The following is a 15,224-nucleotide window of genomic DNA, read 5'->3' as shown; positions in this document are numbered from 1 at the left end:
CAACAACAACAAAAAACACTACTTTTTCAGTGTAATATATTTCACTGGGGATTTCCTAAAAACTGTATTATAACACTGGAAAAGGGGATGAAGGGAAGGCTTATTCTGAAACTCATGCTTTTACCAGAATGCAGAAATCATGCAAAAAGCTGTCCTCTAACTCTGAATAGGGCATACATGGGAATTAGAAAGGAGGGAACCACTTCTTCATTGCAACTAACAAGATAACCAAGCCAGCTAAATACACATTCAGAGATCATTGTAAAAAAAAAAGGTGAGAGAAAGCAGCTTCAAGAAGATGATATAAACATCTGTGAAATAATAGTAAAAACAAATAGACTCACAATAATTATACCGACAGCAGTTCGAAGGCTTTGCTGGATTAGGAACAACAACGGATGATTCAGTACCTCCTGTGAAATTGTCCTCCTCACTTTGTATCTATGCAGCCCTTCTGCCTGGAACTAAACTGGTATGACAGGCACAAATTCAGGAAAGGAGAAAACTGCTAATTAGAGGAGTCACTCCAGTTTAGTTCCAAGTGTCATCACTTAACCAGCATTTTGCATCTAGATATCCTAGTTAGAAAGACATTATGCTACAGTGTTGAAATGATTTGATAACAAATTAAATGGATTGGTTCTGGCCCTGTGCAGCAGGATATATCATTCAAATGTTTTATATAAGAATTAACTCCAATATTTCTCTAAATTGCATTGGACTTTTTTTTTGACAGCAATATCTATAACAACAAGCTGTTTACCAGCATTAGCATTCATGGTTTGAGAGCACCTGCAAAGTCCTAACATGGTAAGGACTAAAAGACTTGTTCCTCATTTCCCCTGGTATTTGCATCTCACTGAAATTGAGATTTCTTATTGCACCTGCTGTGAAACATAACTTTTATTACTTTAGAACCAATTATACACTTGATTGCTGCATAAACTGCAAGAATAAAAGGTAGCTCCTGCTCCAAAAGAGTTGACACTGAAAATGGTTTATTGGCTCTGAATACAGAAGAAACCCTTTCTGACCACCCTGTGGGTATGCGATAAATATAAGGGCAGTTAAAACTTCCAGCAGCTAAATACAATTATAATACTTTTCCTGCTTGACTTTGGTAGTTTAAGGAAATAGAGGAAACAGTAAATGACTGACTGGTAGAACCTCACAAAAAATGTTTCTCTTTGCTGAAGAATAAAGACTGAGAGAGATTTTTGAATTATAACTGCTGCCTCTAAAGTTGTGCAGAACTGTGTCCCCCAGCATCTGATGTGTCATCATTATCATTAATATCTGTCAGGACTGTTACAGGTTCTTATTAAAAAAAAAAATAAAATAAAATAAAAGCATGGCAGAAATTATTCTACTTCTGACAACTGGAGTGTAACAACTCTTGTGAACTGTACTTTAGTGTTGGCAATGCGAATATTCACTGCATGTTATTAAAGTAGTCCTGCAGCTTCTGCCTTCCTTATGACAACAGGGCTCAAGTATATCCCTAGTGTGTCCTTGAAGCAAACATTTTAAACCTAGATGTGCTCATTTTATAGTAACCTCGACAAAAACATCTAGATTATTATTATTATTTATTATTTTTATTTTTATTCTTTGGGCACTTCAGCTACAGATATGTACTAGAGGGTCTTGCTCCTGGAGTGCTCCCTGACTTCAGCCACGCAGCCAAGCAAATCAGCAAAAGATCACTGTGCTTATTATTATTATTATCTTGGATAAATAGAGGGGTCTGAGCCTGTCAGTCTCACAAGTTCTATGAAAATTCAGATCACTGTGATAGTAATGACTAATATTTACACAGACAATATTGGGGAAAATATACTATGGAAAACTCGTGTACATGCCCATGTATAGAACCCACTTTAAAAATCTAAAGATATAAAACATGAGAATCTTAAAATATTCCAGTAAAATCAATTAAGAGAAATTTTTCTCTTGTTTGTTGGTTTGTTGGTTTGTTTGTTTTGTGGTAGAATTGATACTCCATCAGGAGGAAAGTATGTTTCTGTTGAGTCACAAATGGCAAGATCAGAAAAAAAGAGGAAATCCAAGATAAGCACACACAGAACAAGGCAAAGTTAAAGCATAACACTTTTTTTGCAGTTCTATCATGCCACCAACATCCTTATGTTGCTGAAAAGAATCATGCTTTGATACTGTTTGAAGGAAATACAGCCTATTCACTGAAAACCAACAAGCAACATGCTGAAGGTCATTGGGCTGATGCTATTGCATACTAAGAAGGACTTTGGGCTGTTGGATGCATCATGGAAAAGATGGATTTTTTTCAGTCCTTTTCACAGTCATGTACACCCACAGAAAGTGAATATATCACACTGTGATTCCAATTTAACACTGCTTTCCATCCTTTCTGCAAAGGCAAAAATTATGGTTCATGTCATAGGATGAAAGAGAAGAAGTAGCCCTTTATTAATTGCCGCATTTAGGGAACGTTTTAGCTCTTGTACTGAAGTTGGTGGCTCCTTTTCTGTTGGCTCAGAAGAAAGGCCCTACTCTTCCACCAGTTTTGTTAGACTTTTAACTTACTAAGTCTTTGGCTGAAATCTGAGAAAGGTTAAAGGTGTTTTTTTTTTTTTTTTTTTTTTTTTTTTTTTTTTTCTGAGATGCCAGAAGTGAGGATTTTTCTGCATTCTGATATACCGACATAGATTTTCTCAGTTCCAGGATCTGCCATTATTTATGTAGATCTGTTGGCATAAGTGGCATTCTGTAGGCTACTAAGAAGTCAAGAACCATGCTTTGAGGAGTTCATAATCTAAAAGTTGGCATATAATTTAATAAGTAAGTACAAAAGAAAACAAGATAAACAGAAAATTACTCCTGGGAAAGTTCCACTGTTGTTTCTAAACCATGAAGAGTTCCACTTTTTATTCTAAACCACAAGGAAAACAGATCAAATTTCTTCTGTATCAGATTTGATTCTTTTTTGAATGATTAGACATGCAAGAGAGAAAGAGGTCAGACAGTGACTAAAAGTTCCCCTTGGAAGGAAGAAACAACGGAAATAGAAAGTTGTGGGACCAAACCATCTATCCACCTGTCCTAACTCTCCTTTGAATTGCCAAAGAATGAATCAGGAGATTTCAGTGGAAAAGCTTTTCATTTCCTGAAAGGTAGGGACCTCAAGGTGATGCAAACCCACTCACCCTTCACTCCCATTTTTTTTCAGGGACTCTAACATATGCTTGTCCCTGTGGTTACCCGGGATCAAGGGAGCCAACACCTAGTTTCCAGCATGTTACTTCATTCCATCCCACTTAATAACATTTCCTCCCTCCTGTAACACAACCAGCCTACACTTAGCAAACATTCACACCATCAGGTCTGAAAAGACTTTGATTTTTCTCTGCGTTTGCACTCGATGTTGGCCTCACAGAAGGAGACAATAATTTCACTGGGAATTATATTCTGAGCAACTCAATTAGTCTTGAAATACAGAAGACTGAGCATTGTGTATTCTCTTTATCTCATTTATAATGCTTGCAGATTTTTATTTTTTTATATTTTTTCAGAAAAGCTTCTTTGGCAATTCTCTTCTGATCATTAGCTATGAATAGATACACTACGGAATTACAGACCAACAGATTTACATATTTGGAAGCCAAAAAAAAAAAAAAAGAAAAAAAGAAAAAGAAACGTCCAGAACTAATCAACTGTTGCAAGATAATTCCAAAATTCATACAGAATTCAATGGAAATAGGAATATTAGAAATTACTTTAAAAATTCTTCCATGCATCCCATAGAAGAAACGTGTACCAAACTTGATGTCTTAGGGAATTAAGATTTTACTGCAACCTTAATAAAAATCAGAGGAAAGTGGTATCAATTATTTCAGTATTAAAAGATCAAGCTGGGAGTTAGAAAGCCTTTTCTTCTCATAAGCTGTATGTATTGCTTTTTTGTATATATAATTCATCCGTTTTGATATGAATATGTTTTTTTTTTTCTGTATAGTTATGTAACTTTGGGAAAGAAGGCAATAGAGGAAGTAGATTGGTGATCTTATCTTTGGTATGAAAAAAGTTAATCTTCTTTCTAAGATGGATATTAAATACATCCATTCAGCTTCGTAGAACTAACATAAATATCAGTCAATAACATGCAGAGTCGCAGGGTGCTGAAGCACATAAACCCACAGCAAAAAATATGATAAAGAAATGCCCTTCTGAACAGAAGAAAATTGCTAATGCAACTCAGTATTATCTTTCCATTAACAGATGTACCTTTTGTACCTTATTGCAAAGCTCAGTTTGTTAGATTTATAACAGAAAATGCTAGCAAACAGCAAAGAAAATATGCTGCTCTCTTTTTGCTTTCTTTGCCATATTCTAGAGGCAGTCTCTAGCTATGTTTTTAGCTGATTGTACATTATCAGCTAACCAGAAGTCTAAAGATGGTGAACTCTTTGGTCTTCACAAATATAAGAGAGTTTGGTCAGCATCAAACCCCAATCTCTTTTGATTTGGAACAAACTGCTCAGCAGGGCAGCAGACTAAGGAATTTGAAATGTAACATGTTAGAGGACTGAACCAGGGCACATATGTGGGTGAAATGAGGAAAAATGAGCAGTCAGAAGTCATTTTGCATGGAGGCAAAGGCTGCTGCATCTCCACTCCTACCAGATTTGAGGTCAATGACTTTCTGAAGCCTGATTTTCCTGATGGAGCAGAGGAGAGACCTTCTTGTTTCTGTACCTGTTACTTTTCCTCTGACGTGATTTGTAGACTTACAATGACTATTGCAGTTTCTTAAATAACAAACTTTGAAAATAATTTAGTTAAGAACACAGAACAAGAAAACCCTGAAGAAAGCATTAGGGACAGGACAAAGATGCTATATTTTCTTGGCTACTTTTAAATCTCTCTTTTTTTTTTTTTTAAAATTAAAATTCCATATCAAAAAAAGAAGTTGACACAAATAATTTTCTTGTTACAATAGAGATTGTTTGGCATATACTATCTCTTTACATTGGGTTTGCATCAGGAAACGAAGCCAGGGGACACAGCCAGGAAATCCATGATGTAAATAATAGACAAATCCAAGATGGCAGCAGCCAGGAGACAAAATGGGACATTTCAGAACTGTTGCAGCATGAAAAGCTCTGTGAAACACAATGAATCTTGAACAAGCTGTTTTTGGTTGGTAGTTTGGCTGTTTCTTAAAGCATGCTTTGAAAACTTTCTACAGTGCATTTCTACTTTTGTCCATTTTGCAGACAACTACAGGGCAAATTCAGAGCAAATCTGTTCTAGATTTAAAATATTTCTAGTGCCAAGTTTTCACATCTGGAGACACCCTTGTGAAGCAATAATATACTAACTAAATCATACTGTCTATTATAAATCTGTCCTGTGTCCAATACTGGGACAAGCAGGTGCATCCTCTCAAAGAGCTTTCATAAAATCCTTTGCCTGCATTTTTAGCCACAATTACTTTGCAGTAAATGTATATATTTAGCAATTTTATATATAATTTACATGATAAAACAACTCCCAGGAGATGCTAGTAACTAACACACAGGTTTCAAGAATCTAGTTAGCAGAATATTCTCTAAATTCATTTACATGTTTGTTCTTTCTCTTACCAGCTGTTGCCCTTTTGGACCCCAACCAGCATACTGAAGCTTTGCATTGCTGACCTCAGGGGGATACAAATTCTGGGGATCCCTGCAAAAAGAGAAAAATAAAATTTCACCTTCAGGAATGTCCTCTTTTAAGCTGGTGCACACCCTCTTTTGGCACCACCATGACTCTATAAGACATCTTTCAGGAGGAATAACCTAATATTTGGTGCCACTTTAGCAGATATTTTACCATATGGTAAGCAATATAATACTAGCAAGCATTGGTAAGATCAAGCTTTTAACTGACAGATTCTGTTTCTTATTAATATGAAGTTAAACACATTAGTTCCACCACCGACTTGCCTAAGCCTTAAGAATTAGTCAAGGGATGGCAAACAAAGTAATTGCATTTATCAGCACTGATGATATCCACAAAGGATAAACAATAATTATATATTTCAAACATATTGCCACAAGAAAAATATAAGGTCTTCTTCATCTCGTGGCTTTTCAGCCTAATAATTTTCCTTTGAACATGATGGCAGGAATGCTTAACAGCTGTATAAGAAGTGATACGCACTTTGGCTTTGAAGGCAAAAGCTCCTATTAATACCAAATATCTCAATCTTTTAGAAAATAAAATCAAAATGCTTTTCTTGTTCTTTCATCCATTACCTTCATTTCTGCAGCAGAACATCAATGAGACACAGGAAATGCAATACAGAAAAATGATTTTTTTTTATTTTTTTTTTTTGGAGGGGAGGGGTGGGTAAATGTCAGAGTAGCATAATATTATTTTATCACAGCACAGAAAGTAAAACTCTTCCATTGCCTTGATGGTACTTATACTCAGCACAAATAATTACATTTCATATGCTGAAGTCACATTGCTACAGCCTGTATATAGTAATGTTCTATGAAAAAGAGCACTAAAAAGGCCCATATACAGTACGTCTCACCAGCAGATCTCAAACAGCTTTAAAAAGTAAGGGTATTATTATCACTTGTCTATAGAAAGGAATAATGCGGCAAGTTGAGGCCAACATCACCTAAAACCAGAGAAATGAGACAATGTCTGCCTAGCCCTTAAGCAAAAGGCATCTCTACAGTGTTCATTACTTTGTTAAAGTTGGTGTTTTCCAGATATTTTCCAAACAGAACAGAACTGAATGCAATAACTAGATGTTATGTGAATGCCCTTTGTTGCCTGGTCTTTGAGCTGTGCTATACCAGGGCTACACTCCAGCTCTGCCCATTTGGGCTGGATCTGCTGTGGCTGAACCATCCCGTTGCACCAGGGCTGTCACAGCACATCCAAAGGAAGCAGCAAGAGGAGTGCTTAGAAATATATTTTGTGTGGTCTTTCAAATGCGAAAAAAAAGGTGTTTTTCCTGCAAACTCCTGTTCACAGGCCAGCTACAGGCCATCAGGGCAGACCTTAAACTAGGTGTGCTAAGGGGGGATGCCAAGGCCTACAGTGTCCCTAACATAACTTTTGTTATTGGAATGGCAATTTCCACACTCTTGCTAGAGGGTGAGGGTCAGTGGTTATAAATCATAACCCCTAATGTCTCTGGGAAGAGGTCTGTGGAGCTGACTGAACAATAAAGCACAACAACAGGTTTGAGGCAGAAAGAGAGGTTTGCTGAGGCATTGACCCTTCAAGTACAAGTGTATTGCAGGATGCCCCAACAGCGTCTGACTCTACCAGCAATGTGTTACCCTGGACTGCTGCTGGTGGAATATAACTACATCTTTTCTTCTCATGATTAATGGTCTTTGCAGGAAGCCTAAAGTCACTTTTGTAAGATACGGATAAGAGAACACGTAACAGTCATACATAACTCCTGCTAAGAGCAGATCCTATTCCAGATCTTTTTGAGCTTGTATGCATTAGCTGCTTAAGTTTCAAGTCAGCTCTCCTTGTTAACACTCAATCTCTTTGGTTACCTATGTTGATTATCTCAACACAGAGTAACCTCTGAGTGCAGGAAAAAGAGAGAAAACTAGTGAATCAAATCAAAACTTCTTATGGTAGAAAAAAAAGTACTTCACTATTTGACAAACTAATTATCTATGTGTTGTCGGTTGGTTGGTTTGTTTTTATCCATAGTAAGAGGAGGAGCAAGATACTACAAACAGAGGGAGGAAATACCATCACCAAGTAAACAGATTAGACAAATTGTAAGAATTCAAACCTGTAATGCTTCAGATAGCCCAGACAGAGCTAAGGGACAGATGTACCAATTACATTCAATAATTCAGACCAGAGCCCAGAAAAGTCCTGTCAGTTCTGCTCACTGCATCATCTTTTAGAAGAGGACAACTCTAATGCAATGAGAAAAGCTGCACAAAACAGCTTTGCTAGCTGATAAGATAAAAGAGAGGCAAAAGTTAAAAGCCCTGCGTTCAGGCTACCAGCAAAGACTTCTGCTGCAGAAATATATATATATATGCTTATATAAAGCAAAGTCATCTTCCTTTTCTCTGAGAAAAAATATCATTGCATCTACTGAATTAGTTCTGATGTTGTTCAGAATGACTGGGAAATTTTTCTTGTAGTATAATCTTGTTTGTTTGCCTCAAAACATTTTGAAAAATATGCAAATAGAAGGGCTGGCTGACTGATGGAGTTGCATATTGTCTGAAGGGGCCCGATTTACAAACCAAGTTACCCATAAACTGTCCCTAAATTCAGTGTATCACAGCAGGCATGTTTAGAGTATGACATGGACCACTGGAGGGAGGTGTTAACCAGGCAGCCATCCTCGTGCTCTGAATTATTATTTTCCACCACAGGATATAAAGTCTGAGATCTGAGTTTTCCCCCCAAAATACTCCTGAGAGATGGACATGATCCTCATCTGTTATAGACTGAAGAGAATCCTTTTCCTGAGAGTAGAACCATTCACTCCATCACCTGTGGAGAACTTCAGCATCACCTGCAAGGGGTCTGAGAAGGCATCCCTCCCTGTCCAGCATGATCTAGCAGCCTTCAGAGAAGCTGCACGGATCAGCATGCAGGCTGTATTACCAGTGGCCAGGTGAGACTGGACTGACAGCATGCCTGAAGCTGGCATGAAAGTGAAGTTCACCTACTTGTAGACTCTACCATGAAAGAGCAGATTCCTAGACACTTATTTGGACAATGTTGGGTGCATGGTCTTTGCTAGAATAAACAGCGATTGCCTCCCTGGCAGCCCAAACAACCCAGTTACAGACTGTTCTGGGTCTGGCTGGGATGGAGTTAACTTTCCCTGCAGTGGATGTTGAGGCCCTGCTTCCCAGGACATGGCCAAACATCACTCATTGTTAGGAAGCAGAGAAAGTAGAGAATAATTGTTTTTCTTCCTTGTGTGCTTCCACGCAGCCTTTATTTATTTATTTATTTGTTTGTTTCTTTAATAAAATTATTGGTATCTCATGGACATTTCAACCTGTGAACCTTTTTCTTCTTTTTCTTTCCAGCATACTTTCTTCTCTCCACATTTCCCTTTGAGGGTGGAGAATGAGAAAGTGGTTGTGGTGGAGTTCAGCTGCCCAGCAGGGTTAAACCACCACACAAACCGAGTGTATCTCCCATGAGACGAGTATCTTCCATGCTGAGGAGCACTCACCTACACTGCCTCTCCAGTGTGCCATGGGAACAACCCTCTACTGTTCTTCCCAGGAAAGCTCTTTTTGATCCACAAACTGAATCACCCATTTGGAGAGCTGCTATCCAACACACCTCAGATTTCCTCACACTATTCCGGACATGCAGTTCTCCTCAGTAAAAATGCCATAAGAGACTTGGAAAAAATGTGCACCAAAAACTCAGGAGCACTCACCCATTGTCCAAACACTGCATGCTACATGTGACCTCATGCTGGTCTCATCAACCAGCTTCTTCTGGGAGCTGTGTTATTGCTGAGAAGCTATCACCTCTCATAGCTCCACCCTTGCTTTTTCCTTCAAAGTATCCTGCTTAAAATTATTTTGTATTTTTTCTTGAATCAATCAATATTATAGGTCATCTCAGCCTCTCCAAAGAGCCAGTGTTCCTCACAGACCCTCATCATCAGGCCTTGTTTGGATCAGAGCCTTCCCCTGTGAGCTCATTTGTGCAGGATGCTGACTTGGAAATGGGTTGCTCTGAAGGAAGGCAGCCTGTATATTTCCTATTATGGATTTGCATGAAGAACTAGTTTCACTGTGTCATTACACCACTTCCACTGTTTCCTTATGGAAAGGGACTATAACCTTTATTTCCAGCCGAAGAAATGGCAAGGCAGGGAGTTATTAAAGGGTTGATGATATTTATTTCATCTCTTAAAATGATTGATTTTAAAGCCTGGGAAAAAAGGCAAAAGTAATGTTGTTTTAAGCCAGACAGAAGACTGCATGTGCTGTATAAATTCATCCATGTTAAGACAATATAATCTGGAGCAGAGACAGTTAAACAGTTCCAGACACAGGGATGATTTCAGCACAATGTTCACAAAAGGTTATTGAACCAGTAAATAGAGAAATTTACTCATTTCTTTACATGAGTGCTCATTACTCAAAAAGTCTACCCTCAAAATTTCTGAATAAGGAACATTCCTGAGTGCAATTTGCATGCCATCTACCAAATTATTTTTACTTGTAATTTAGATAAAAATATCTATGTAGGATAAAACAAACTAATCAATCATCTCAGGTTGCCTGTTTTAACTTTAAAAAATACTATGATTAATGAGGAACTAGTTTTAAAGAGATTTCATTGGTTTTTTTGCTGTTTTTTTTTTTTTTTTTTTTTTTCAATTTCTTTGTTCCTTCTGACAATTTTTCTCATACAAGTTTGCCCTGGAGACTTTATGGCACTGAGTCTCCCTTTGAGAAGAAGCATGATAAACTGTTCTATAGTAAGTACTTCAAGTTAAACTTAACAAAACAAATAAATAAATAAATTATTTATACAGTAACTGAGTGAGAGGTTCCTTTTACCCCAAGAATATTCTAAGAAACAGTATCAAAAAGTCAGAAACTCAAAAACAGTCAAAGTCTGGTGTGTGGTATGGGCTGTTCTTCTTTGGGTCTGTTTTAATAACTTTTTAACTTAATTTCCAATATAAAACAACAACATTTGCATGAAATTCTTTGCACGCATGGCCAATGTGAATAAAAATGTAACAATTTTCACTAAAGACCACTTCCACATGTCTATTTTCTAAAAGAATAACCAGAGCTAAATATATGAGCTGGAATGAGTTCCTGAGAAAAAAACTTTGAATACCCTTGCTTAATTGGGACATAATTTTGGAAAATACAGAAAACATTTTAAGATTGTATTACATGCAAATAACTCAAAGAAATAAAGACAATTAAAACAAAACAAAACAAAAAAATGTGGTGAAGAAAAGAATACCCGCTTCTGCTATTTTAATCATTTGAGCACTGAATATCTTGAAAGATAACAGCCCTAAAAACATCAGCTCACAATACTTTAAGACTTTTTCATGTTTAGCTGTAAAAACCTATCTGCCTATTCTACTTATCAGTCTCAGAACTATAACTTGATGTCTTCACATCTACTTCTAATAGCATAAAATCACATAGAAACTTAGATTTCTTCTTTTTTGGGAAGAAGGAAGGAAAGATATTAAAAACAAACAAACAAACAAACAAACAAAAAAAACACCATGCAAAGGAGAAATGTGGAAGGTTTATAAAGAATTAGAAACTTCATCATACTTAAAAAGTTTTGATGAACGATGAGGAAAAAAGTGAACTGGAGGAAATTTTCAAAAAGATATAAAAGAAAGTAAAACATATGTGTTCATAAATGAAAAAAAAAGAATCATAGATAAGATTGATAAAGAGTGGACGGTTTTCAAAAAGCATGAATGCCATTTCTCAAGGAGCAAAAAAGCATTCTTAAACAATTAAATGACTTGTTTATTTCAGTTTTCACCAAGGAGAAGAAGAGACAGATGTCATTAAGAAAATTGCTTCCCAGGAGACACACAGCCCTATAGAGACTTTTAGAGAGGTGGTATAAAATATAATACAAACGAGAATCAAAGACTTGCCAGAAAGATAATCAAGAAATTAGACTGTCAGAAGACACAACTGGAATTCAAATAAAAGTGATTAAATAGATGGGGAAAATTCTTCCATTCAGGTAGGCTATCCACTATTAAATATTTAATGCATAAACACACACATACACATACTTCCTCTACAATGCTTTTGAGTGCTCCAGTAAGAGGAGGTAATAAAAGCAATTTGAACTTACTAATTTCAACTACAGATACACATCCGATCATCTAGCTGTTCTTAAAAACATCTCAGCTCTTCTTAAAACCAACTGAGCTCACCAAGCATTTTGTCCAAGATGAATGAATGTTATGCATTTAGAGCATAAAAGACAAAAAGCAAGGGAATCTAAAACATCTTTGTCCCCAGTTTGGCAATTCAGTCAGATTTAGCAAAGAATAGGAGCTCAGAGATTTGTCTGATTATAGCTTGCCTCTGTTTTTAAAGCATCCGTCAATGTAATATTTGGTACTAGACCTGCAAAAGCTTGTAAAATACTAATACCACTTTAAAATCAATCACTTGTCAGAAAAGAAGCCATCAACTTCCTTTGGGAGTTATGTAAACTGAAGGCACAGGCTTTTCTTTATAGTGAAAGTCTACAAAAACTGATTAAAAAATGCAGCAGACAGTAGTGCATGGCTAGGACTCATGGTAATCCAGGCTGGAAGACAGCAAACTGTTATCAAAATCCCTAAGTTTCCCTGAGTAAGCAAAGAGTGGAAATAGTCTTTAGATACTGGTAACAGTACTTTTAAAATGATGACATTATCGTATTTCTCATGTGATCCCTCTAAATCATAAGTTGTAGAGGAGATTTTTGTTTCATAAAACAAAACAAACCAAAATGCAACAACAAAGCACTTTTGGCCCTGGAGTATTATTTTGTCCCCTAAAGAGAAAGTAAGAGGTGATAAACAGAACCACTTAAAAGTAATTTTCTCTGACCCTATTGAGTTTTCTCAGCCTGCTCTGATCTCAGAACTACTCAAAGCATGAGGTAAGGCACTGGATTTATCAGGATTTCAAGTCTAGTTAACTACAACAGAGGGGTGGGAAAGAGAAAATCCAACTATTTGAATGCTATCAAGAAGGTTAGACAGAATTATTTCAGATGCTTTGCCATCACAATAGCTATGGGAAGATCAGTTATCCAAAAGACAGGAAAAAAAAAAAAAAAAAAAGAACAAAAGAAAAAAAGACAACCAACCTAGTAAGCGATCTCAACAATATAGTTGAGATCTCAACAATAATGAGAATAGGATAAAAGTACATGGTTCTTCAGAGCAACTCTGCCAGTTTCCAGGAAAGTACGTCTGTGATGAAACAGTGTTTTCTACCCAGCTGACCTTGTCTGACTTTGAAAATCTAATGAAAATATAACACCAGGATGTGGTGCCTGCAGAGAGCAATATGGGATTATTAGTACATAAAATAAGATGCAGCTGTGATCTCCCCACTATTGGACCAGCAGAAGTGCTTTGTTACAGTATGACCTCATTGGACATTTGATCACACCTTTAATTGGGGAAGAGATTGAATATTGGTCTTGTGGTCTATGCTAATTAACGGTTTGTGTTAGTGGGGTTCAGATAAAACTGGAATGACTCAATATTCTCCATATAGTTTTGAAAACCGTGAATCTTTGAACAAACCTTATTTTCTGACACATCAATGGGATAAAAATCATCTTGGAGGGTTGTGTGGATGTTCTCAGAAATATTGAAACACAACATTATTTTAAAGAGTCTCTACCCACATAGATCATGTTCTCATCTGATAAAATATACAAAGCAAACACTTACTAGAGCCATTATCTCAATTTCTTATCAACAGCAATATTATCACTTATAAGCAATCACAAAATTACAGAATGGTTTGGGTTGGAAGGGACCTTAAAAATGATCCAGCTCCACCCTCCTGCCATGGGCAGGGACCCCTCCCACCAGCCCAGGCCGCCCCCAGCCCCATCCAGCCTGGCCTTGGGCTCTGCCAGGGATGTGGCTGGCACAGCTTCTCTGGGTGGCCTGGGCCAGGGCCTTACCGCCCTCATAGTAAAGAATTTCATCCTTATATCTAACCTAAACCTATCTTCTTTTAATTTAAAGCCATTCCCCCTTCTTCTATCACTGCACCCCCTGACAAAGTGTCCCTTCCCAGCTTTCCTGTACATCCCCTTTAGGTACTGGAAGGCTGCTATATGGTCCAACTGTGCATGCATTCAGTGACTTTGCACATTTTATTCAAGAATGTAATTTAATAGGCATCCTACCTCCATTTTCAGGGGATGTTGCTTCATACAAATGCTACAGAAAACTTTGCTTCAAATTTTTTATCTTTTTTTTTTTTTTTCTTTCCCCCACAGTTTCTTGATGAGACATATGTTGTTGACCTTTTCAGTAACATCAGAAAGTTGGTTGCTGAGCTTTTCTTTGCTAAGCTGCTAACATCTGCATCAAACTATTAATTGGCTAAGTTTTTTTTTATTTTTTTTTTATTTTTTTTTTTTTCAGTCTCAGCAGTCATTACTTTAATTCTTAATATCCAATCCTCCCATCAGGGGCCTATTCTTTATTATTATTGCTATATATGGTTTCTAAGGCGTCCACCCACATCACAACGAAGTCTGGAAAAGAGAAGTGTGTGGTAAAGAAGTGCTTTGCCTACACAGAAGAGGAACATTTCACATTACAAATGTTATGCAGTGACCAACATGGGCGAACAAATGGCAGATCCCTGGTGGAAATGATATGGTGTTGAGCTGCTGAAGTGGCTTTCCTCCCACCAGCACAGCTGAGAGTCCTGCCTGGAACTGCCTTCCAAGGCTAAGCTGCTTTCAGCCTGCCACCACTTGGAAGTGAGTGATGCTCAAATGAGGGCCTTGCTTAATAAATGCTGGAGCTTTCTTATTAAAGAGGTACAAAATGTATTCCCAAGCAATAAACACTCATGTGATTTAACTGCTGTTCAAGCACTGTGCTTTAGAGTGTTTAATTCAGATGATTATAAAAGCAAGAAGCCCAACAGTTCCAAGAGGGTTTAAGACAAATTCCAGTAAACTCAACTTAAAGATTCCAATTCACTTTGGAAGATTTAAGGTCAGGCTCCACAATCAAGCTACCAAATTTAACTGTATTCCAAGGGCCAGTCTTCTGTAGTCAAATACAACTGAATAAGCATATCTGACCACGAGTATGCTCACAAGAGCATACTGGCACTGAGCCTGGCACAAGAACCATGACATTACAAAGCAGAGGTTCCTGAATTATCTATATAAAGCACCTCAGAAAGATGATGCAAATGATGTACTGATGACTGGGAAAGAGGGACGAGGGAGAATATGCCACAGTAGTCAATTATTCAGAAACTGCACAATACGTTTTTTTTTCTTTTTGTGACAAATTTCACATCACTATTTGTTTTTACATACCTCTTATAAGAGCTTATTTCAACCTCTATGTCATTGTTAGGAGAAAATACTCAGTTCCTATAAGTAAAATTTAATTAGCTGAAAACAGACTATTAATTACAGTGATTTTTCCTCCTAAATGAAAATGTGGG

At 37.1% G+C, this 15,224-nt stretch overlaps 1 protein-coding gene across 7 annotated transcripts in view; it reads right to left on the bottom strand.

Annotated features, from left to right (window-relative positions):
• The window catches only part of DPP6 (dipeptidyl peptidase like 6), a 551,821-nt gene that overhangs the window by 95,643 nt on the left and 440,954 nt on the right, over positions 1 to 15,224 (bottom strand). For all 7 annotated transcript variants that reach the window (XM_035317871.1, XM_035317875.1, XM_035317869.1 and 4 more), the window contains one exon: positions 5,625 to 5,706. In XM_035317871.1, the coding sequence (XP_035173762.1) occupies positions 5,625 to 5,706 (82 nt within the window). The remainder of the gene's footprint in view (positions 1 to 5,624; positions 5,707 to 15,224) is intronic.

The sequence above is a fragment of the Oxyura jamaicensis genome, chromosome 2 (assembly GCF_011077185.1).
Source record: "Oxyura jamaicensis isolate SHBP4307 breed ruddy duck chromosome 2, BPBGC_Ojam_1.0, whole genome shotgun sequence".
Lineage (NCBI taxonomy): Eukaryota > Metazoa > Chordata > Aves > Anseriformes > Anatidae > Oxyura > Oxyura jamaicensis.
This window is presented reverse-complemented; position numbering and strand designations above follow the sequence as displayed.